Raw genomic sequence first — 25,401 nt, forward strand, 5'->3', positions numbered from 1 at the left:
CCTATATCATCAGATTCATAGTCTGATAGCCCCTCATCATTAGCCTCAATTGGTTTATTTGACCCATTACTACCCTCATCATTATCTGAAGTGTCCTCATTATCTTCATCACTAATGATATAAGCATTTTCTTCATCAGCATCTGCTTCACTAAATTCAAAATCCCTTAGCTCAGTCCAATCAACATCATTGTAGTCATCCACATTGCTAAATAAATCATCAAATACTATTGATCTATTTCCAATGTTACTACCCACACCACCTCTTGTACTTGTGCTGCTACTACTCACGTGTCCCTCTCCACTAGTAGGATTATCAGTTACGACAAATGAAAGTAAAAGTTGATCAAGTTCCAGAAAAATATTAATCACCTTAGTACCATAATTTGAACTAAACATTTCAATGACATCCTGATCAGATTTAACCTCCATATTATTCTTAGTGTGTGTGTTTGTAAAGTACAAATTTAATCCCACACCAAAATTCCCAGGTACATTAGTGAGTTCAGCTTCACAAGCATCAACCAACAATTGTATGTAGTCATACTTGTAAGGATTAACATTCAAAATGTGACTTACAGAACCATTAAAGTGTACTAGTATGTCATGAAGCATGAGATCAACCATTGTCCTAAATACAAAAAAAAGCCATCACAAAATTCATGAATATCAGAAGGCATCTACACAACAAGCTTACATTACAACATCAAAATTTTAGTAAATAAAAGAGTAGAAAATAAACCCAAAAAAACCACTTAAACCCAAATTTTAGAAAAAGAAAGAGTAGAAAACAAACCAAATAAATTCCCAAAAATACTAATTGAAACAGACCCAAAATTTTAGTAAAAGTAAGAGTAGAAAACAAATATAAAAAAAATAATAAATTTCCCTAAAATACTAATTGAAAACAAACCCTGTAACCCAAAATTTTAATTAAAAAAAAAGGTAGAAAGAAATCCAAAAAAAAAAAACCTAAAATAGATTGAAAGCAAACCTTTAAACCCTAATTTTTTTTTAACAGGGTAAAATACAAATCGATTAAAGACAAACTCACAAAATTTCGTAAGCAAATAATCCTAAAACAAATTTTATAAAAAAAAATCATGAACAAAGAATCCTAAACCCTTAAATTTCAATGCTTAGTATGAGAGAGTAAAAATGGATCACTTATAGTGTTTCAAAGCAATATAGACATATAAATTTCAGATTTTTGTTCAATCAACGATCTAAACTTCTTTGTGTTGTCTCTTCTTCTTTTAGATCTATGCATCCAACAATAAACAACAATACCCTCACTTTCCCCTTTGCAATGCCTTTTCCGTCTCTCTCTCAGATAAAGAAATGAAAAAAGTGAAGTTTACCTGCTTAAAAAAAAAAAAAGTTTACTTGAACCTATATAAAAAGCAAGTATTGACTTGACATGAGCGCATTTCAGTCAATTTATTGTCTGGGTTAACGGAGTTAATTGTCGGGAGCAGAATATAATTTCTGAAACCTGAGAGTGTATCTATAATTTAACCAAACCTCATGTAATTTGCCCCGCCTAAAAAAAGAAAAAGAAAAAAAAGTGTCATATATTCTTCCAAGCCTCTGGGACCATGCAGCCAACGTGACTAAACCTCCTTGCCAAATTATGCGCAAGAATAATAATAAAAATCCCTAAAAATCCCGACATTGATGGACTTCCCCTCCTCCAAATCCAATCCACTTCACCTCCGTCTCCTCATTCACTCCCAAAACCCTTCCACCGCCACCACCGAAACTTGCCTCGGCGAGCCATGGAGAACTTCAGGGCTCTCGCCGTGCAATTGGCCTCTTCAGACCCGGACAGACCACTGACGGAATCCCGAAAGGCGCTCATCGAGAAACGCCTCCGTGATTTCTTCCCCGACTTTCACACCCCCAATCATCCTACCTATGCCTCTGTAACTACTATTTCTCATTCTCATCGTCTTCATCTTTTTATACATATATGTCTCTGTTTCTATGTGCATTCATTGATATATATATACACATTTGGCTTTCACTCTATTCATTGTGGGTGTTTAGGTAGTTACTATTTTAGTAGGTTATTTTAGTTTTGGCTATTTTAGTAGGTTAAAATTTGTATGCGAGAAAATAGTTGGATTTTTTTTTATAGTTGGATGAGATGTTTGTGAGAGAAAACGTGAAATGATTATAGGTTTAATGTGACATTTTATCTTATTGGTTATTTTAGCCTATTTTGTCTTTTTTGTGAATTTTAGTTCAAAAAGCCAAAAAAGGCTCTTGCCAAACACCTCCATTGTGTGTGTGTTATCAACCATATGCAAAAGAAGCCTATTCAATTGATTGTTTAGGCCATATTTTGCTATACATTGTAATTTTGTCTCCACATTACCTTGTGTTTGGTTAAAAGATTTGGGAAGAGATTTGGAAAGGAAAAGAGAAAGAATGTAGGTGTATTTACATTTCACCGTCATTTTCCCTTTCCCTTTCTAAATTCCTCCCTAAATCCTTCCACCAAACACAGCCTTATTGTGATATTTTCAAGTAAGCCCCTTTTTTGGAAGTGAATTTTTATTACCAAAATAGGAGAGATCTACAACAAAGCTCCAAAAACTTGCCTCTCAAAGGCAGGGAAAAAACAAAATAAAGCCTACTCAAAGAGGCCTTGCGTGTTGTTGGTCTCTTGTGTTTGACTGTCCAAAACACCATAGTTGTTTTGTGTGGGCTCGCAAGCCCTAATGTTAATTAGACTGTCTACAGTATATTGATTTAATTGTATACATTATTATATACTTCTATGCATGTATAAAATGATTGGTGTGCTTGTGTCTCAATGTGTATATCTGCATTGCATATCCAACAGTGATCTGATTTGCGAAATGTTGACTCAGAAACTATTTTCCAAGAAATCCACTTGATCTTTCTCAGAATCTATTGCTGCCAAAAATTAAAAAAATAAAATATAAAAAATTCTGATAAGCTTGGCCTAGTCTCTGCTGAACTTTGTTTGGTTGAAATTTAATTTTCTTTCATGTAAAGCATTGGCGATAAATAGTAATGGGAGCCTTAATAAAAATATGCCATGTTTGTTTCACACAACAAGGGCATGAGATAGGATTCCTAATCCTGACCTGGCCTTTATCTCGTGTTTGGTTATGCTTTAGGGCTTGGATAGTTGTGCAAACCAAATAAAAATCCCACATATAGCGGATAAGTTAGTCTTGTTGGTAGGGGTGGAATGGGAGTGTTGCGATTCATAGTCCGGGATTAGGAAGGGGTTGGGATTAGCAATGAAATTATCAATATGCCACGTTTGCGATATAAAAACAAAGGACAGACTTTTTTGGGATATTCTCTCTCTCTCTCTCTCTCTCTCTCTCTCTCTCTCTCTCTCTCTCTCATTTCTCTCTCATCCTGGCCGACCCAAACCAGCTCATGTAGTTTTTGAAGGTAAGCAGGTTTGGTTGGGTGCAGGGTAGATGAAAAAAATTGATAGGTTGGTTGGCTTGTGGTTAAAGTTGTAAAAGGGGTTCCAGTTTTTCTTTTATCCCATGGTTATTAAAATCGCAATCTGGATCGTAGGATCCTACGATCCTACATTGCCAAAACGATCCAGATCGTTGATCATGCAGGATCATATGGGATCGTAGTAGGATTGTAAATTTTGTGATTTTTCACTTTATTTTTAACATGTATCATTCTAATTTGTATTTTTATCTTTTTTTAATAGAAAGTAGAATCTTACGATCCTCGATCCAATCCTACGATCCGATCCCCGAGACCTTCTCACCGATCCTACCTAGGATCCTGATTTTAACAACCTTGTTTTATCCAAAGATTATAAAGTTGTCTATGATGTTTAGGGCTTTTCTTGATCTTTAATTTCTTGTATAGGACATCCCGTCCTCCTATTTGTGTTTGTTCATGCTTTTTTTTAGCAGTAAAATTTTCTTTTGTTGCTGATAAAAATAAAGAAAAGTTTGTCGCCCTCCCGCATACAAATTGACCCAATTTGCTTATATGTAAAATTACTCTACACTTGCCCACACAATATTATATCCCTAATCCTAATGCCATTAATGAGATGAAATATGGTCTTCAATAGCATCATGCATTTGATTAATTTGTGGATTTTATGTTTAGATGTAGAATAAATCATAATTTTTTTATTTGATATTGTAAAAAATATAAGGTTGTATGTTCATTGATATTCTTTCCCATTTCCCATTTCCCATTTCATATTGCTTATATTTTATTTTTATTTTTTTTATTACCAACAAAAAGATTTCATTTAAAAATGGAAAATGGTACAAGCAAGGACAAGAAGCCCTCTAAAGAAAATGAAAAAAGCAAAGAAAATCCACTAACAAAGCAAAAAAGGGCCTCAAGGAATACAAGCAACCCTCCAATCATTGAAAATAAAAAAAAAAGTGGACCCTCTTTAAAAGGGGCAGACATGTGCCCAAAACGAAGCCAAATGACCCACTTTATCCCATAGTGAATCCAAATCCGCAACCTTATCTTCAAAAATCCTTTTGTTCCTTTCCATCCAAATGACCCAAAAGATAGCAATGACAACACAAGGCCACAATGTATTTTTCGAGTAGTTTTGGCTATCGATCTAGTAATATAGCATAAAGTATTGGTTGAATCAAGGTAAAAAATTAGAACACTCAAATAGAATCTTTTGATATAAGGGTATTAGAGCCCACATCCCCTATAGATTTAAAATTCAATCTAACCCCTTCCGGTTCGAAAGCCTAACCCGCCTAAATTGCTCAAACTGTTGGTTTGAAACTTTCAAATATTAAACCAACGTATTGATTTTGATTATGGGTAGGTTGGTGGCTGGTTGAAAAATACTTAATTCGTTGAGGGTGATTCATAAGTCCCCTCTTGTGCCTACACCCAATGAAAGTATGAAACTATAATCGCGTCATTCTTCAATGGCAGTTCACCATCCATTCACCTCCAATAGTTGGGTACACCTCTTGTCTCCATAGGATTAATCTATCTCGACAATCGATGTCCTCATTAACTATTGTGTTTCTTCCATTGTGAGTCTCGCCTTTGTTTTGATCCATCTTCACCTCTCAACTGTGAGTTAAATATATATAGGTTTGGGTATGTAGTGTGGAGGCAATGATTGAATGTTTTTGGGTGTTGGTATAAAATATATATATATATATATATGATTTTGCCATTTGTTTTTTGGTTTCCATACCATATACATATCATTTATGTGCATTTTTTTTTAAAAGAAGCTTTGCCTTTTTATATGATATCAACTATTTTTTGAGTGTTGATATAACAGACTCTGTGTTTTGTTTCTGACTTTTACTATTTGTTTTTTAATTTATCTACCATATTCATATCATGGCTTTGCAATTTTTATTTTATTTAGGTAAATTACATTTACCTCCCCTGAGGTTTAACATAATTACAGGTACCTCCCTTGTAGTTTGAAAAATTATTCTAACCTCCCTTACTTTTGAAACTAATATCAAGATTTCCCCTTGGGTTAACTTTGGCTCAAACAATATTGATAATAAAATGACTAATTTACCCTCGGTTCTTCTTCATTTATTTTGCAGCCACAATTTTTTTTATTTTTTTTAAACATAATTCAGCAACCATAGATCACTACCCATCTTCTCTCTCTTTTTTCTTCTATAGCTATAGCCAGAATTGTAACTGATCAACTCAAAGACTAAAAAGCCCCAAAATTTACTCTAAGAATGGGGGAATTTATTTGTGTGTATATATATGTGTGTTGAATTGTTGATGAGGTCTGGAGAATTTATTTGACAATGGGATTGGATTATGCATTGGTTGTTATCAATAACCCTACCTATGAATTGTTGAGGAGAAAGAGTGTAGAAAGAGTTTCAATAAAGAGAGATAGTGTAGAAAAACATATGAAAAAAAAAAGAAAAAGAAAAAGAAAAATAGAATATATATATGTAGTCATTTAGCTTTAAAAGTTAACACACACACACACACACACACACACACATATATATATAGGATCATATGTCCCAATTATGACATTTGTGATATTTGGTTATGACTTATTGTGGTGTTAATTATAGCTTGGTTATGACTCATTATGGTGTTAGTTATGACTCATTGTGATGTTGGTTATCATCTATTGTAATTATTATTTTGGTTATGATCCCAAAGGTCTTTAATTATACTTTATGTGGCATTTAATTATGACTAAAAAAGATTTAGTTATGAACACCACTAATGTCATAACTTGCATATGGTACACTATTTTGAGAATGCGTATTATAACATGATTCATATATATATACTAGATATTTATATGTGCATATATAGGTATGTATGTGTTTATATATATATGCAGGGGAGGTAAGTGTAATTTATTTCAATATGCTAAGTAGCTGAAGGGTAGTATTGGGATTTGTAGAATAATTATGGATGACATTAGCATAATCTATTTGATTTTGGACGGATGGGTAATAGAAGGGGGTGTTTATATATTAGTTTCAAAAGTAAGAGAGATTAGAGTAATTTCTCAAACTACAAGGGAGGTTCCTACAATTATGCTAAACCTCAGGGGAGGTAAGTGTAATTTACCCTTTTTATTTTTGTAATTTAATCGACCTTACCTTTGTCTTGTATGGTATGGCATCAATAATCTGAGCACTATCTTTAAATTTTATGTTGTAGAAATTGAATGTATAAAAAAAGAAATAGAGAATTGTATTATTGATTGATATTGATTAATGTTGTATTTTTTACAATGATTCATGATTCCTATATATAGAAGAGGGTGAGTGTGTAGTAGGTAAGGAGTAGGTGAAGTGGAGGTGGTAGTGGTGTAGTGGGTTAGGTTTAGTGGAGTAGGTTTAAGTGGGTGAAGTAGGTGATAGGTTTTAACAGCCCCCCGCAAACTCAAGGGGGATAGGAACTAGCCAACTTGAGTTTGGAGAGAGTAACAAAACAAGAAAATAGACGAATACATAAAAGAAAAGAGGATAGGAGACACTGTATGGTCGTGTCAGACCGATGGTGAAGACACTGTATGGTGGTGTCATAACGTTGTAGAGGACACTGTATGGGGGTGTCATAACGTTGTAGAGGACACTCGATGGCGGTGTAAGACCGATGTAGAAGACAGTTTATGGGGTCATGTCGGACCGTTGTAGAAGACAGTTTATGGGGTCATGTCGGACCGTTGTAGCAGACAATGTTGTGACAGTTGTTGTGACAGTTTACGGAGTCTTGCTGGACCCTTGTAGAAACTAACCGGAATCAATGTCGGGACAGTTTACAGAGTCTTGTCGGACCCTTGTAGAAACTAACCGGAATCTATGTCGGGACAGTTTACAGAGTCTTGTCGGACCCATAAAGGAGCTAACCGGAATCACTGTCGGGACAGTTTACAGAGTCTTGTCGGACCCTTAAAAAATACACTGTATGATGGTGTATATAGGCTGCCCAAATATATATATATATATGGATATATATAGTGAGCCCTCAAAAGTCGCGCCCTCAAAAGACGCGTCCACTTCATCAAAAGGCGTGCCCGACAGAAAGCGTCGAGCCATCAAAAGGTGAGCCGGAGACGCGGCGAGGCACGTGAGCGACAGAGTGGCGTGTCGGCCGCGTCGTCAGTGTCGATATAAACCAATGCGGAGGCTGTGGAAACCAAACCAGGCTGAAACCTCTGAACTTTGTCAGACTGAAACACTCTGAAAATACTCTGGATCCAACCCTTCTCTAAAAAACTCTGCGTTTTCGGAAAGAGAAACTTTGTAACACTTTATAGCCCAGAAAATGGCCTCTTCTTCCCGGAGTCTGCTCACTCTCTTTCCAGACCTCAATGAGTCAACAAGAGAGACAACTGGTGCGGTGGCCAGTGAACCTCAACCAAACACCTCTGGTTTTGCTCCGTTGAACTTTCCGATGCGGTCGGTGGAGCAAAAAATGGCGGTGCAAACTGATATTGAGGCCAATCAGTATACTCTGAAGTCATGTGTGGAAACCATGACTGCGGTCACAAACTTGTCGCACCGGCTGCAGAGCAGGACAAATGAGGTGCAATAGTTAAACTCCCAGCTGGCTCTGCTCCAACGCATGTATAAGGATGCGCGAGCAGAGATAAGTGTGCTAAAGGCGGAAAACAAGGAGCTGAAGCGGAAGTCCACCGTTATGTTCCGATTTGGAGGGCCGCCATATGCTGTAGTGGAGGAGCAGGGGGGAGTGAACGTGCTCGGCGGCGTGGGAAACACGGAGGCAGCACCGTCAAGGGCCGCGCAGGACGGAGGCAAGAAGAAGAGACTGGCGGAATAGGCGAAGAAGTGAGGTCGGTGGGTGGCCGTCGGCAGAAAAGAAAACAAATCTTTGGGTGTTTGTGTTTGTGTTTTTTTTTTTTTTTTTTTTTTTGTGTAAAATTGTGATCGGGGTTGATCCCTGAGATGAATAAAATATGGTTTGGTGTGCAAAGCTATATATATATATATATATTTTTTTTATTGTGAAAAATGGAACACAAAAAAAAAGATAAGATAAATAAATAAAAATTCTATTTTGTGGTGAGGGAGTCGGTGAGGGAGGTGCAAAAGGTGATTAAAAGAAATAAATAAAGAAAGAGTGTGATGATGGATATGGGTATAGATGTAATAAAGGAATGAAAAGAAAGAAATAAATAAAGAAAGAAAAGAAGAAAAGAAAATGGGTTTGTGAATCTGTGCAATATGTTATAATAAACATATATATATATATATATATAGATATATATTAAAATAAAAGAAAGTTGAGTGGGTTGATTTAAAAAAAGGATTGTGGGTTTGAAAGTGGAAAATAAAGAAAAGAAAAGAAAGGGGATCATGTGGTGAAAGAAAAAGGAGCTGTGGGTTTGAAAAAGTAAAGTGAGAGAGAGGAATTTCGTTGCAAGTTTTCTGACTCTTCTCAAAAACAACACAGCAGTGTTAAACTCCACAAATGCCTTCTCTGGATCTTGATTCCTCAGAAAATTCTTTCCAGATTTCAAATGGGAAATCAATTCATGCTTCCTTGGATCAACAATTACTTCATTTTCTTGTATTCTACCACTAACAGGAGCATAACTCAGAGTGGGGGCATAAGACTCGATCTTTGCTTGCCTTCTTAGTGCTGCATTGATCTGGCGCAACTGCTCATTCAGCCGTTCCAATTCTCCTCTCCTGTGTCTTGCAAGCAGTCCTCCAACTGTGGCCCCTACAAGGGCTACAAATAGCAGTAAGGGCATGTCGAAAGCAGATCTATCAGCCTCACATGTTTCTGCCAGAGCTTCAAAAGGCATACGCAACATCAAGGCATTAGTGACAATAAGTGCCACGGCTGGGGATCTTTGTTAATCTCTGTGATTTAATTTTATGGCTTTTTTGTTCATAATTTCATTTTCATATTCCTTGTGAAATGTTACTTTGATGTGATTTTTTTTATGTTGTGGGTTTTTTATTTTATTTTACTTATTTCTTATATGATGTATTAAAGTTATTAGCTTTTATTTTGCCATTTTTTTTAAAATTTCTCATTTCATGAAGTTTGGGTTTACTTGCTGTATTGGTTTCTCATTTTATTCAAGTTGTTAGATGGTAGTTGTCAAATCGATAATCAAATTGTGAATCAAAAACCTAATTTTTGGAAATTGTTAATCGAATCGAGAATTGTATGATTAAGCACAAACTATAAAAATGATGTTAAACAATTGTATATATGAAAATAAAATAAAATAAATTGTTTTTGGCATATGTTATACAATAGTTTTTATACAAGGACATGATTGCAGTGGTCCCGTTTGTACCACTTATAAATTAACTTTTGTGATTATAGCTTTTTAGATTATTGGCTTAAAAGATTTAAAATAAGTTATAAATTTGTTTGATGCAACTTTTCATAATTTGTATAAAGAGTTGAACCTGTTTAGTTAAATAAGTTGTTACATAGCTTTATTGTTGTTCAAATGTCCAAAATGCCCTCAAAAGTTTTAATTAGGGCAAAAGAAATGAGACTCTTTTATCCATATATGTATTTAAGGTTTTCAAATAAGCTAAAAAAAAAAAAAAAAAAAGCTACAAATTGTAGCTTAAGAATTTTATTAGTTATTTATTTATTTATTTGGTGCTAAACAAGCTAAAATAGTTAAAAAAGCTATAATCTAAAATTGATTCCGGTTAGCTCCTTCATGGGTCCGACAAGACTCTGTAAACTGTCCCGACATTGATTCCGGTTAGCTCCTTTATGGGTCCGACAAGACTCTATAAACTGGCCCTCGTTGAATCTGTTTGGCTAAATCAAGATTTGTTTTCTTTTCTGCAGACGGCCACCCACCGACCTCACTTTTTCGCCTATTCCGCCGGTCTTTTCTTCTTGCCTCCGTCCTGGGCGGTCCTTGACGGTGTTGCCTCCGTGTTTCCCACTCCACTGGGCACGATCACTACTCCCTGCTCCTCCACTGCAGCATATGGCGGCCCTCCAAATCGGAACATCACGGTGGCCTTCCGCTTCAGCTCCTTGTTTTCTGCCTTTAGCACACTTATCTCTGCTCGCGCATCCTTATACATGCGTTGGAGCAGAGCCAGCTGGGAGTTTAACTGTTGCACCTCATTTGTCCTGCTCTGCAGCCGGTGCGACAAGTTTGTGACTGCCGTCATCGTCTCCACACAGGACTTCAAAGTATACTGATTGGCTTCAATGTCAGTTTGCACTGCCATTTTTTGCTCCACAGACCGCATAGGAAAGTTCAACGGAGCAAACCCTGGGGCGCTTGGTTGAGGTTCACTGGCCCCCGCACCAGTTATCTCTCTTGTTGACTCGTTAAGGTCTGGAAAGAGAGTGAGCAGACCACGGGAAGACGAAGCCATTTTCTGGACAACAGAGTGTTACAGAGTATCTCTCTCAGAAATCTCTCTCAGAAAACAGAATGTTACAGAGTATCTCTTTCAGAAATCTCTCTCAGAAAACGAAGAGTTTTTCAGAGTTTTTTCTAGCAGTTTTTTGTCTCTGCTTCCAAGCCTCAGCCTCCGCTTCGGTTTATAAAGACCATGACAAAGAGGCCGACACGCGTTCTGTCGATCACGTGCATCGCCGCGTGTCTGGCGCACCTTTTGATGGCACGCCTTTTTATGGATTGGGCACGCCTTTTGATGGCACGCCTTTTATGGATTGGGCACGCCTTTTGATGGCACGCCTTTTTGATAGATTGGGCACACCTTTTGAGGGTGCGACTTTTTAAGGGTCCGACAAGAGGCAAATGAGCATGGAGGAGAAGCATAGATTGAGTGTTGGGTTGCAGAGTTTGCCCCAGGAAAAGATGCCACAGTTAGTGCAGATTATGAAGAAGAGGAATTCACATTGGCCTCAAGAGAGAGGATTTAGGCAGTGATGGGAAGGTATGTGTAGAAACTAACCGGAATCAATGTCGGGACAGTTTATAGAGTCTTGTCGGACCCATAAAGGAGCTAACCGGAATCAATGTCGGGACAGTTTACAGAGTCTTGTCGGACCCATGAAGGAGCTAACCGGAATCAATGTCGGGACAGTTTACAGAGTCTTGTCGGACCCATGTAGAAGACAGTTTATGGGGTCATGTCGGTTAGTTTTTACAACGGTCCGACATGACCCCATAAACTGTCTTCTACATGGGTCCGACAAGACTCTGTAAACTGTCCCGACATTGATTCCGGTTAGCTCCTTCATGGGTCCGACAAGACTCTGTAAACTGTCCCGACATTGATTCCGGTTAGCTCCTTTATGGGTCCGACAAGACTCTATAAACTGTCCCGACATTGATTCCGGTTAGTTTCTACAAGGGTCCAGCAAGACTCCGTAAACTGTCACAACAACCGTCACAACATTGTCTGCTACAACGGTCCGACATGACCCCATAAACTGTCTTCTACATCGGTCTGACACCACCATCCAGTGTCCTCTACACCGTTATGACACCACCATACAGTGTCCTCTACAACATAATGAAACACCATTAGTCAACTTTTCTTAGTCAGCTAAATAAATTGACTTATAAATGCTACCAAACTGGGCTAATGTCTAATTGGGAAGACATGGTCTTCATGGCAAGAGATATAGGTTCAAATCACACACATCGTAAATTTTTTTAAAAACTATAATATATTGACTTTGAAATTTTAAAATGGAACTATAAACCTTAAATAGAGTAGAATAAGAAGAAAGACTAAAACATTTAATCGACCTTACCTTTGTCCTTTATTTTAACAATCTAAAACATTTTAAAAAGTACGTATGCTTATTATTAAAAAAAAAAAAAAAGAAGGTAAAAAAAAAAAACAATTGTGGAACCGTTGGGTGTGATTGACCTTACCCATGTGATCCTAAACTAAGTTTATTTCATCAAAATAACAATAGATAATTCATGGGTGCAACCATGCAAGTAGCTTTAGCCTTAAACAAAGATCAATTATGACATTTTTTTAAAGGAAAAAAAATGAGCAAAAAGTAAGTTTTATTTCATGACCAAAGCATAACTAATCTTCGGGACTAGTTATCCCTGGACTTTAAGTTCGGGAATTCCTTATCTGGGCTATCCAATTTGGGCAAACAAATGGGGCCAAAGTGTTTAGTGATCTCATTTGCTTCTAGTTTGGTTGCAAAGCTCAAGCAGCATCAGACTACAATTTGTGTTCAGAAAGAGGATGCTAAGAATGTTATTTTGGAAGGGATCACAGAAATGGTAATTCATTCTGCAATCAGACCTTAATCTCCATCATATCCATTTCTCGTATTGAGAACAATGCTCACTTTTATGCTTTCAAAGCATTCATGGAAGGCGGGGGTTAATGGAGTTCTAACTGTGGCTTCTCAGTGAGCTATGAATTTGTCAGGATCTCTGGATCGTGATTGTCTTCAACAGCCATTCAGAGAAGCTCTCTTTTGGACTCCCTAGCTTCAATTGTTCTAGTTGTTTTTCCGTATGTGTTTTGATTTAGTTTTACATTTTTGTGGCTGCTTTCTGCTGTTTGTGCTGCTTTTCAGGCTCTCTCTTTTGCTTAGCAATGGTTGAGGGTTAAAAAATATGTACATGCACATTAATTTGGTGAAGATTCAGCTTTTTGTGGTGCTTTGTAATGCAGATGATATATAGGGCAATAATGGAGTTGAAGGAACCAGAGGGTTCTACTGAGGAGTCCATATCAGAGTTCATTAGGAAGCGGTATGATGATTTGCCTTGGGCTCATTTCACTTTACTAAAGCATCATCTGCAGAAGCTTTGTGAGAGTGGTGAGATTGTTGTGACAAGTAACGAATGTTATTTGGTTGCTGATGGAATCACCAGCCTTAATTCTGGCCCTTATTCTAGTCGTGAGAGAGAGATAATGCAGCAGATGCGGAAGCGACGGGAGAACAAATTAAGGGGCCGAGCTAGGCGGCGTAGAAAGGTTCAGATTAAAGAAAACAATCAACCAGCAGGAGAACAGATGGAAGGACAAGACCAAGTGGAAGAACAACATAATCAATTGATTGAAGAGCAGAATGTAACAGAAGAACCACGCAGTGATCTCATTGAAGAATTAAATGTGCTATGTGCTCGAGAGCAAGAGCAACAAAGTGTTCTGATTGAAGAACAAAATCAGCTAGAAGGGCAAGTTATGGATTCAGAGCATCTAGAACAGAACCAACCCAAGTCTCCAAGCCTTGAAAGGCCTCCAGGTTTTAATTTAGTGAAAGTTAAGGAATTGTCCGGCTTACAGGAGCAGCAACTTCCAGAAGGGTCTCCACTTTCTTCTTGTCAACAGAAGAATCCCAAACTCCAACTGGAAAGAGTGACAACATCCTTTGGTTTGCCTATGAGTGTACTGCAGCTTCAGGTGGAGCAGCAACATGAGTATCCATATCCATTGGAGCCTCCAGGTACAACGATGACATTGTTGCCTCTTCTTTTATTCAAAATATTTAATGTATTTTTTTTTTTTTCCACATGCAATATCAGTAACATTTGTAAAATTAGCTGCAGACCCACAATTGGTTGAGCAAGAGCAGCAATCAAAATTATGCAATTCAGGAAGGCCTCTAGAACTCTGTGCCCAAGAAAAGACATGCAAGCCCCTTCCAATGACATCAACTTCTCTTGCCTTACCCCTGAATTCAGAGCCACCTGAGCAGTGTAAACTGGATCTTCCAAATTCTGGAAGAATTTTGGATGTCCAAATGACAACCAAGGGGGGAGTTGGTGAATTTTCTCCCACACTGCAGCAGATATTGGAGGAGCAGAGGCAACTACGGCATCAAAATCAAAGGCAATCTGAACACAAACAACTAACGACGGAAGCCATGATGCAGCAGCGGCAAGGTAAGAAGCGTGGTCAAAAAAAGCAGTCCAAATCCAGGCCAGAGGCAATTATAACTCAAGATGTACCCATGAATTCCAGTCGGCAACTAGAGTTTCCAAACACAGGGAGGTCTTCAGGGCCAGAAACATTGACAGCTTCTCTTGATCTGCCCGACTGGTCTGAGAAGCAACCAGATTGTTCAGTTCCAGAAAAGCCTATGGTTCTGGATTTGGTAACAATGGAACAATCATCTCAAACAGAGTTGTTCCAGCGAGTAAAGCAGCATGGTGAAAGAAAGATGACCAGATCCGAATCCGAAACGGCGAGAACACAGGATCTACCCATGAATTCAGAGCAGCTAGCAGAGCTTCCAAATTCAGTACAGTGTCAACGGCTAGAAATTAGAACAGTGGAGACAATTTCCAGGGCAGAGAAGCAGCAAGCAGTGACAGCTGCTCTTGATGTACCAAAATATCCTGAGCAGCAACCAGATGCTTCAGTTCCAGGGAGACCCATAGAGCTGAATCTGGCAACAATGGATCAATCATCTCAAACTGAGAGGATGCGGAGGCAACTACAGCGTTGGTGTCAAAGTACATCCAAGTCTAAACCACCAACTACATCCATTACGGAATTGTTGCCCTCAGAGTTTCAATATCAGGAGCCTGAGCTTCAAATTGAAGAAAGTCCTCCAGAGATAAAACATACACAAGTAGAGGAATCAACTCAAACAACAGAGCAACAAGCAAATCTCTCTGGTGGGCAAAAGCAGATCAAGTCCCAGCCAAAGATAATAACAGATTTTAATATGCCCATTGCTCCGCAGAAGTTGGAGCAGAAGCAGCCACCAGAGCTTCCAAATGCAGAAAGGGCACAGAAGCTGAAGTGCAAGCAGAAACAAGAGAAGCCACAGCATAGACAATTACGGCCTCGGCCTCCAAAACCTGAACAAGCTACAGCAAAACTTCCGAATATGGGTACTCTGCAGGAGTTAAAACAGAAACCATCAGAGGAATTAATTCAACGAGGGCAGAAGAAACCAAAACCCAGTGGTCTGCAGATGCTATCTGAGCAAAAAACGCGAACAGATTCTCTTGATTCACTCTTGGCTTTACTGTGGAAGCCAGAACAGCAACCAGTGTTTCCAAGTCCTAAAAGAGCAAAGAAGCAGCAGGACAAACAGGCACAGGAGAATCCACAACATATGAAATTACGGACTCGGTGCCCCAAATCTGAAGCAACTACAGATACAACTACAGCACAATCAGAGCCTGTGCAAGATCAGCATGAGGAGCAGCAACAACTGGATTGCCAAGATGGAGGGAGACCTCTTGAAAGAAAATCTGATATGACTTCAACTGTAGTGGAATCATCACCATCAGATCATCAGAATCAACATGAACACCAGCAGCCAGCTCCACGTGGTCGTGGGAGACCTCGTAAGTACATACCTGATGATACAACAATGCAAAATGTGTTTCCTTCAGAAAAGAAGCTGCAGCAAGCCAAGCGCCAAGGTCAGGGAAGACCACGAAAGTTGAATAAAGGAAAATAAGGTCAGCAACCCTGGTAGGTGAGCATTCTTATGTTTTCTGGTGGCACCAATATGATATTGATGGCAGTATAATTTTCAAACAAGTAACATTTCTTTTGTGGATTAGAGAATTTAGTTAAGTTGTTTCAAAGCATTTATGCCTAAAGGTTTGATATGATAGTAGTAGCACAGTTGCTCTTTTACTAGACCTTTTAAGGATCAAGTTTTTACCCTGCCAGTGGAGCTCTCAACATTTTATGTCCCCGTCTCAAGAATGCCTGAACTAGATATAGAGTGAAAGTATCTGTATCCAGTAAAGTTATCAGAATAGTCCTTATGGCAATTACGTCTAATAGAGAAATGATTGTGATTTCCTTTTGTTTTTCTTTTTCTTGCCAGAGGAGGTACACTTACAGCATAAGAACAAACATTTTCCCTGCCAATGTGAGTAATACCGGCACTTCACATAGTTTCTATAAGAAGGTCCAACATCAATACAAGTAGACTGCAAGACAGTTGAAACGCTAGTAGTATGGTTTGCCTTTTCCTAGAATGATTGTGAGAATCAACTTTGTCTTGCTTTGACTAATTCCAAATACTTCAGGGCCATAATGTTAGCGAAGAATCTCATAGGGCCATGATGTTAGCGAAGAATCTCATATGGCTAAATGCACATTATGAAAACATTTTGTTGCGATTTGCATGATCTCTTCAGGAACCAACTTTAGGCTCCATTGATCCTTGTTTGTCATATAGGTGGTGAAAGCATCTCATGAGGCCCAGAGAAGCCTTGGTTAGTGAATTCTGCACAATTTTAAAAAACTATAGACCAGCATTCACTCCTTTTTACAATCCCTATTGATGGCTTACCTGCTAAAGCATGTTTTGCTCAGTTTGTGAGAACACTTTACTATCATTCAACTCTTTAATTTCTGGTCTTGTTTATCTGAGATCTAAAGACCTTCACTTTATTCCCTTGTTTGCAATACTAAACTATTTTCTATTGTTATGTATTGTTTGTTGTACAACTGTCAGCCTTTCAGTTAATCCATGTCCATTATGCGCACTTCATATTTAAACAAATAAAAATAAATTAACTAACATGTTCAGTTAATACCACAATTTGTACTGTAACTTTCAAATTTCCAGATGCAAAGCTATAGGCAAGCCGAGTTAGAATTGTTTATTAAATTCCATATGGCATCGATCACATCTGCATCATCTTTTTTCTGGAAATCTTCAGTCTCATAAAGTGGAACTGTTTATTAAGTTCCATATGCATTGATCACATCCGCATCTTCATTTTTCTGGCAAACTTCAGTCTCATAAAGTGAATATTGTCACCAACCAAAGTATTACATTAACATTACCTTTCCTTTCTGTTTTGGTTAACAGATGGTTGTATTAAGAGTAAGAGTATTCACAAGACATAAGAAATGGCTTCAATTGTTTGAGCTTGTATTCATATAACCAGACAAAAAAATAAAATAAAATAAATTCACATGTTTTCCTGTGTATTAGTAATAGTATAAACGCTCCCTTCACCTTTCAATGATTGTTTGGGATAAGAAAATTAATTTATATAACTAGACAAAAATAAAATAAATTCACTAGTTTTCCTATGTATTAGTAATAGTAAGAAGATGAAATCGAATTAAGGCTTTAGGACCCGCTGATACCCCTATTGAAGCTTGGAAATAGTTGGGTAAGAAGGGTTGCTTGGTTGATTAGGTTATTTAGCAAGATTTTGTTGACTAGGACAATGCCAGAGGAGTGGAGAGATAGTATTTTAGTGCTAATCTATAATAATAAAGGAGATGTCCAAAACTGCAACAATTATAAAAAATTAAGCTAATGTGTCATATAATGAAAGTGTGGGAGAGAATGATGGAAACAGAGGTGTCAGAGAAGCAATTTGGGTTTAAGCCTGGTAGGTCAACAATGGAAGTGATCTATCTTTTGAGGAGAGTAATAGAAAAGCATAGAGCAAAGAAAAGAGACATTCATATGGTTTTTATTGATCTTGAAAAGTATACGATAGAGTGTCTCGAGATATAATCTGGTAGAAAAGGTTACATTAATGTGATTAGGGATATGTATGAAGGTATGGTGACCATTGTTAGATTGCTCTTTGGAGAGATAAGTGAATTTCCAATTGCTGTAGGGTTACACCAAGGATCAACCTTAAGTCCTTATCTTTTTTGCTTTAGTTATGGATGAGTTGACGAAAAATATTCAGGATGATGGGCCATGGTGTATGCTTTTTGCAGATGATATCGTGTTAGTGAATGAAACTAAAGAAGGAGTTAACACTAAGTTGGAGACTTGGAGAGAAATATTTGAATCTAAAGGATTTAGGATAAGCAAAACTAAGACAGAGTACATGGAGTGTAATTTTAGTAACAGTAACAATGGAAGCATAAGAGAAGAGAAGTGAAGATTGAGAACCAAGAATTACTTAAGAGTGAACATTTTCGTTATTTAGGATCGATTATTACAACAGCTGAGGAGATTGGAGCAAATGTGATTCATAGAATTAAGGCGGGGTGGCTTTAGTGGCGGAGTGCATCTGGGGTACTGTGCAATAAGCGAGTACCCACTAGGCTAAAAGGAAAGTTCTATAGAACGGTTATTGGAACAGTGATGTTGTATGGGTCGAAATGTTAGGCAACAAAGAAACATGTTAATAAGATGAGTATTGCTGAGATGAGGATGCTAAGATGGATGTATGGCAAGACTAGAAAAGATAGAGTTAGGTATGAGTATATTTGAGAATGGGTAGGAGTAGTACTGATAGAAGGTAAGTTGAGAGAGAATAGATTGGGATGGTTTTTGGTCTTATATAACGGAAACCAACAGAGGCAATAATGAAGAGATGCGATACAGTGATGGTAGATGGTAGTGTTAGGGGAAAGGGCAGACTTAGGTTGAAGTGGGTTAGTGTAGTAAATAGAGAGATGAACCTCCTTAATTTGACTAACAAAATGGCCTTGGATAGAGTCGAGTAGAGAAATATGATTCATGTAACTGACCTCATTTGATGGGACTTAAGGTTTGGTTAGGTTTAGTTATAAACCGCTCCCTTCACCTTTCAATGATTGTTTGGGATGAGAAAGTTAATTGTTTCTGATTCTGTATATTACAATATATGATCTTTATTAAAATAGGTCTTGAATTGGTTGCAATCCAATGAAGTGATTTGCTTTTTAATTAAATATCCTAACAGAACATTGTTGTCGTATTTCTTTTATCTTCTTGCCTCGTTGGAATATTCATTTCTGCTTTGTTTTGAAAGTTTGATTCCCTCCTCGCCTTTTTTCTAACTGTCAGAGTGTTTTTTTTGTTTTTTTCATATTATGATGAGGGCATGTTAAATCTTGTACCGTTTTAATATAAATACATGTTAAGGAGAAGGAATGTGATTAAGCCGTAAACCTATTTATGTAATATTTCACTGCCTCTTCTCTTCTTACCCAACCATGATTTTCGTACTTTACAATTTAACTTGGTATCAGCGCAATACGATCCAACCCTAGGTGTCAAAAGTGTCTGAAAATTATCACAGGGTGCTAATGACCTGCTAATGCTAATGTCATCAACCGTACAATTATGTTAGCATATGTACGAATGCCGAGGTTTGACAACTACTTGACCTAATTTGTCTATCTTGATTATTATGGTGATTTTCTCAGATTTTGAATCCATTGATGTTAGCTTTCTATTTATATATATTTTTTCAATTTTTTTGGTCTTTGTTTTTTGATCTACGATTTGGAGCATTATCCATAGTTTTCATTGGTTGGAAACGACTCTATGAGTGTCAAAATTCTAGTGCAAAGATTGGATTGAGGTTTTTTGCAGATCCACTGAGGTGCATGAAGTTTTTTGTATTCAGCTGCTCAGTTATGACCTTATTTTGGTTTCTCTTTGTTTGAATTACCTTTTGATTGACTTCTTTTTTGGTGATTTTGGTTCTGTTTTGTTTCGGTTCGGTTCGGTTCTTGCTCTAGTATTGCATTTGTTTGGTTGAGGTTTTGACTTCGTTTGGCTTGGATTCATCTGCCATGGCCAAGGGAAAACCCCCTAGTGCTTGATGGCCGATCCAGACAATTGGTGAGCAAGGAGTAAACAAAAGCAAAGAAAATAAGATAAAGGCCAAGCATAAGAAACAAAAGAATGCTAAATCTCTTAACTCAGCTATATTTTCAATATCCAAGGCATCTATCAATGATAATAACTCTAGTATTTATAAGTTAACCACACGCTTCGTAATATGGACATGGAAATCAAATCCCAGAGTAAACAAGTCACATAATTATTCTTAAATTCATGCCTAAGTCGAATAAAATCTTAATCTTCAAAATTTCTCATTCAATTCCTTTTCGTTCCCCATCACCCCTACCACTCAAGGATGATGATTTGTATAGATCAATTACCTCATATAGGTTGAATGGTCTAAATTTTCTAGCCTGGGATCTGGCCGCACACAGTGAAAGTTTTCCTTCAAGAAGCAAAGACTAAAATATATAATAGATCCTCCTCCATTAGGGGATTCAATAATTGAAGATTGAATGAGTGAGGATTCGATTGTTATAGGATAACTGTGGTTAGTTTAGAACCCCATGTTGCTACTGCTGTTGAATTTTGTGATTCTTCAAAGAAAATTTAGGTCGCTCTTACATGATCTTTTTCACATCAAAGTAATGTCTTTTAGGATTATGAGCTTTATGAGAAGATTTTCACCACTAAAATACTTACCAAATTAATATGGCACTGTCAAGAATTTATGGGGCCAATTACTGTAACATAGGCATTGTTTAACTAATTTGGAGCAACAGAAGCAATCCATGCTTTTAGGTTTTAACCCAAGGCAACATTGTTTTAAAGATCAGATTCTTGCTAGTAAGACCTTACCTATTACTGGTAATATCTATTATTGATTGTTGCTCTCATCATTGAGATAGTGTCCCATTGTGATTGGTTCTCGTTCTTCTTTCCTAAGTCCTTTCCCTTAGTTTTCATCAACGGAGGCCAGATAGATCTCGTGGTGGATTTCGCAGATACCTGTGATTTTCATTGTGATGGCCGTACTGGCAATCGTGGTGATAGTAAGTGTGATTATTGTGGTGGCATCAGCCATACTGAACCTTTTTGTTGGGCAAAGAATGGAAAGTTAGATTCATTTGCTAGTTTATTGCTGGCCCATTTTTGTATTTTGCATCATCTTGATGCTGCTTTAATAAAGTTTGTTTATTTATCCAAATAAAAAAAAGAAAAGAAAAAGAGAATGGAATGTTAGATCATACACATCAAATTAGCGATGGTACTAGACAACAACAATTGAATTCTACTCTATCCAGACATGTAACCCCTGCTTCTGGTTTTTGTGATGCTCTCATGACTCGGATTAGGGAGCTAGCTCAGACATTGTGCACTACTCTTCCCTTATCTTCCATTGCTACACTAGCTCATTCAGGTAATATGTCATGGCTAGTTCACCATTCTTCTTATTCTTCTTTTTTAATTTTTTAATTTTTATTTTTATCATGATTTGAATTATGTCTGTTCAGTATCATACTATTGTAGCTGATGGTTCTTCCCATACTGTTCTTGGGAAAGATGTTCTTCATCCTACTAATTCATTATCCTTACCCCCTAGTCTTTGTTGTTGACTTTCCTTTTAATTTACTTTTTGTTAGTCAATTAACTAAATCATACAATATTTTATAACCTTTTCTTGCTACTTTATGTACCTCAAGACCAAGAAGAGGATTGGTTCGGAGTATGAAAACCTGTATTATCTGGATTCTGATGGGTTTTCCTCGTTTACTTCATCTGCCTTGAGTGCTACCATCTCTCCTCTTTTAGTGGCATTTTCATTTGGGTCCTTCATCTTTGCCAAACTCAAGTTAGCTATTACATTGAATCAAGTGTCTAGTTTATAATGTAAGGTTTGTTGGCTTGGAAGCATGTAGTTCTTTTCCAACCAGTAGTCATAGTAATTTGTACTTGTCTTTTGATGTAATTCACTCTTATATGGGGTCCTTCCAGTATCCGTAGTGTGAATGGGCTCTTTACTTTGTTATATTTGGTGATAATTATTCTTGAATGACATGTTTGTTTCTATGAAAGAGAGATATGAGTTACGGGGTGTTTTGGGAAGATAGTTAAAAGCTGTTTTTTTGGCTTTTTTGTGAGAGAGGGAAGTGGGTTAAAAATTGGAAAGTGGCTTTTAACCCACTTCCCAAAATAGCCTGTCATATTCCTTTTAACAATGAATTTTTTAATTATTCTTGAATGATGTTTTTTTTTTTTTTTTTTTTTTTTGAGAACTCGAATAATACGTTTGGGATTGAGAATCCTAGCATTTCTTCATCTCAACTGAAATGTGTTTGATCTTTTGTTTGAGACTGGTTGTTGGGCTCTTGTCCTATTGATACTCGGATTCTACGGTTAAATTGGAGGGTGAGCAAGGGGAATTGTTTAATGATGTTGGTAATTATCGGTAATTAGTTGGAAAGGTGATCCATATTACCATTACTTGTCTAGACATTACTTATGTCATTGGTGTGGTTAGTCAGTATATGCATGCATCACGCCAACTTCATTTTTGACACTGTTTGTTGTATTACGTGTAATTTGAAGAGTGCACTTGGATCTGGGTGGTTGTACTGTGATAGGTTCTAGTGATGTTAATTGGGTTGGTAGTTGATTTGGCAGGTGATCCATCTTTGGTTATTGTTAATCACGTTGTTTATTTTTGATGATATCTAAAATATTAATTAAAAAAATTGTGATTTTTTTAATATATATATTTTATATTGACACAAAATATTATTAGTTTAAAATGTATGATGTATGATATATTTGTTATAAATGAAAATATTTTGAAAACTTTACTATTCTTATTTTGAAAAATTCGTCTGATCACTATTCATCTTTTGACAAATTTGATATTGATTGGTCGTATTATTTTGACAAATTTGATGAGTTGTCTTTTTTTGACAAATTGGTATATCTATATGGGGTGATGGGTTATTTTTAAAGTATATTTAAAATCTCCACAAAAACTATAAAAATTTTAATAGGATATAAATTTTCATATTTGATATAATTGGTATACAGAAACATAGCCATGTGTACGATTAGACTTTTGATTAAGTTCATATTTTATCATGTTACATGTATGCATGATGGCATGTGTGAAGGTACACATGACAAACATTTCATAGCAAACACTTCATAATATATTAAATAAAATGTTAGTATCGGTGGAATTTGTATATTATATATATATATAGAGAAAGAGATGGCACACATCATTTCAAACCTTGACCTTATTTCAAGGCATATCTCTTTCATGAGTTGTCTAGAGCGCCGCGTGAAGGGAGCTGCTGTTCTATTGAGGAGCGTCTCATCTCCCAATAGAAAATTTTTTTGGTATAAATGAAAGTGTTTTGTGTTAAATTAAAAAAAGAAAAAGAAAAAAAGAATCAAGTTAGAACTTGAAAAGACAAAATCTGTGTGCTCCAAAATTTTGGTGTATTTTGTACTCTGCTCTTTCATTTTCAAATCTAAGTGTTGTCTTTGTTCTTACACTTTCATATCTACTCTTTGTGAGAAAATTATTGTAAAAAATGGTTAAAATACCTCTTATGTTTATTCATTATTTTGGCCCTGTTTGGTAGGGCTTATTTTTAGCTTATTTCAGCTTTTAGCTTAATTTAAGCTATTTTGATATATTTAGTTTAGCTTAGGCCTCGTTTGGGAACAGGCTAATTTAGTAACTTTTTGGCTATTTGGCTAAAAAGGTAGGTAAAAGAAACTTGTATGTTTGGGATGACTTTTTGGCTAATTACGAAAAGATATGCAAAAAGTAGAGAGAAAAGAGAATCTTTGACTTTTTGGTATAGGTTGTTGGCTTTTTGGCTAATTTAGTAACTTTTTGGCTAATTGGCTAAAATAGCCTCTTGCCAAACGAGGCCTAAGAATACAGCTTATAGCTTTTTGTAAGTCAAAAATCAACTTATTCTTTGAGTGGGGGAGGAGAAGCTTAATTTATAAGTAAAAAATCAGCTTATGTTCACAGTTATAAGGTATAAGCTGTAAGCCTATAAGTTGTAATCACTTTCCCATAACTCTACCAAACGGGGCCTTTGTGAGAAAATTTTGTAAGGGTGGGCATTTATTATTGAGTGAGGCTCAATAGATAAAAATAAGACCTGTGTAAAATCCACAAGCTTGGTGAAGCCTTGGTGGTATATTGATTCATTTTGATAGTGAAGAAATTTTTAAAGAGGTTCCTTAGGGAGTAGACGTAGACTTAGCGTGCCGAACCATTATAAATATCAATATTTGATTTTCTCTCCCTATCTCTCTTTTATATTGATAATTATTGTTCTGCTTTTTATTTGTTAAAATTTGAATATTGTGTTTATTATTTTTTAATATTGAAAAAATTATTTGTAATAACTCAATTCAACCCTTTTTGGGTTGACTACCTGGGATAACAGTTATTGTACCCATGTTGGGAGTAATCTTGTTACATGTCACAATAAAAAGAAGACAGTTGTCCGTTTTAGTGTTAAGGTAGAATATAAAACTATGGTTCATGTTAATTCTGATATGTTATAGGTTCCTCTATTTCAAACCTTGGTGTTGATAATTTGTTGTGACGATCAAGCCGCTATCTTTATTGTCAATAATTCTATTTTCCATGAGCGCACCAGACAAACTGTCATTGTATTTGATATTTATTATTGAGGAAACAGATTGTCACTCCTTATGTTCGCTTTGATGATCTCTTGATTAATATTCTCATGAAGCCACTTCTTTCCTATGTTTGTTTTCCAATCTAGGTATGTTTGATTTGTATGCTCCTGCTTGAAGGGAAGTGTTACAGTATAATTTCCATATTATGATTTTTGTCTTCTTTTTTTTAAAAGTAGTGTGTCCATGTCCGACACTTGTTGGACACTTTCGACACTTATTAGACTCGTCTGATATTTCCCGACACTCATCAAACACTTGTCTAAACATGTTCTATTAATAATAATAATAATAATAATAATAACAACAACAATAACAAATAAAAAGACTCGGGACAAGATTCAGACACTTTGGAAATGCACGTCTCCATTGTGTAGACACAGATGAAGCACATTACGATCTTGAGCAAAATAACTATCTAATGGCCAAAAAAAATTGTAGATTTATACCTACTAATAACTGTAACGCCCTCAAAATAAATCCATAAATCGTGCATTCATTACATCCATAAACTTAAGAGAGAAAGACATAATGCCATTCATCAGAGTATTCTTACAAAAGATATTACATGTTGACAACAAAAGTAAATGCTCTATAGGCTTACAACTTTCCAAGTCAACACTTAGGTTTAACAAAAATAGAGTTCTAACTCTTTACACAAAATAAGCCCATGGCTTGATATACATGTAATATACAAAAGAGACAACAAAAAGAGCTATCAGTCTCAAGCCTCCCAAGCTACTTCCTTGGAGGTGGTATATCACCTGAACCTAAAAATAATGTCCCATAT

General features: G+C 36.5%; 1 protein-coding gene across 8 annotated transcripts; it reads left to right on the top strand.

The window, feature by feature from the left end:
* The first annotated feature begins 1,583 nt into the window (after positions 1 to 1,583).
* On the top strand, positions 1,584 to 21,968 carry LOC114261220 (uncharacterized). 8 transcript variants are annotated; one of them, XR_014343976.1, is made up of 5 exons: positions 1,584 to 1,924; positions 13,112 to 13,889; positions 13,987 to 15,881; positions 21,254 to 21,318; positions 21,413 to 21,968. XR_014343976.1 is itself a non-coding variant. In XM_082894053.1 (4 exons), the coding sequence occupies exons 1-3, from the start codon at positions 1,778 to 1,780 to the stop codon at positions 15,861 to 15,863; spliced, it is 2,802 nt and encodes a 933-aa protein (XP_082750179.1). In that variant the 5' UTR covers positions 1,584 to 1,777; the 3' UTR covers positions 15,864 to 15,881; positions 21,254 to 21,968. The 8 variants fall into 8 exon arrangements, 7 of the variants coding, with proteins under 7 accessions (XP_082750179.1, XP_082750178.1, XP_082750181.1 ...); XM_082894053.1 differs by having other exon boundaries at positions 21,254 to 21,968; XM_082894052.1 differs by lacking the exons at positions 21,254 to 21,318; positions 21,413 to 21,968 and adding an exon at positions 16,242 to 21,125.
* Positions 21,969 to 25,401: the final 3,433 nt, after the last annotated feature.

The sequence above is a fragment of the Camellia sinensis genome, chromosome 11, assembly GCF_055761805.1.
Source record: "Camellia sinensis isolate YWXY chromosome 11, ASM5576180v1, whole genome shotgun sequence".
Taxonomy (NCBI): domain Eukaryota; kingdom Viridiplantae; phylum Streptophyta; class Magnoliopsida; order Ericales; family Theaceae; genus Camellia; species Camellia sinensis.

Bases quoted from the DNA above. Each gene is read 5' to 3' on its own strand.
- LOC114261220 (XM_082894053.1), top strand. From the start codon at position 1,778: ATGGAGAACTTCAGGGCTCTCGCCGTGCAATTGGCCTCTTCAGACCCG. The intron at 1,925-13,111 runs GTAACTACTATT...TTTGTAATGCAG, and splicing joins ATCATCCTACCTATGCCTCT to ATGATATATAGGGCAATAAT. The intron at 13,890-13,986 runs GTACAACGATGA...TTGTAAAATTAG, and splicing joins ATATCCATTGGAGCCTCCAG to CTGCAGACCCACAATTGGTT.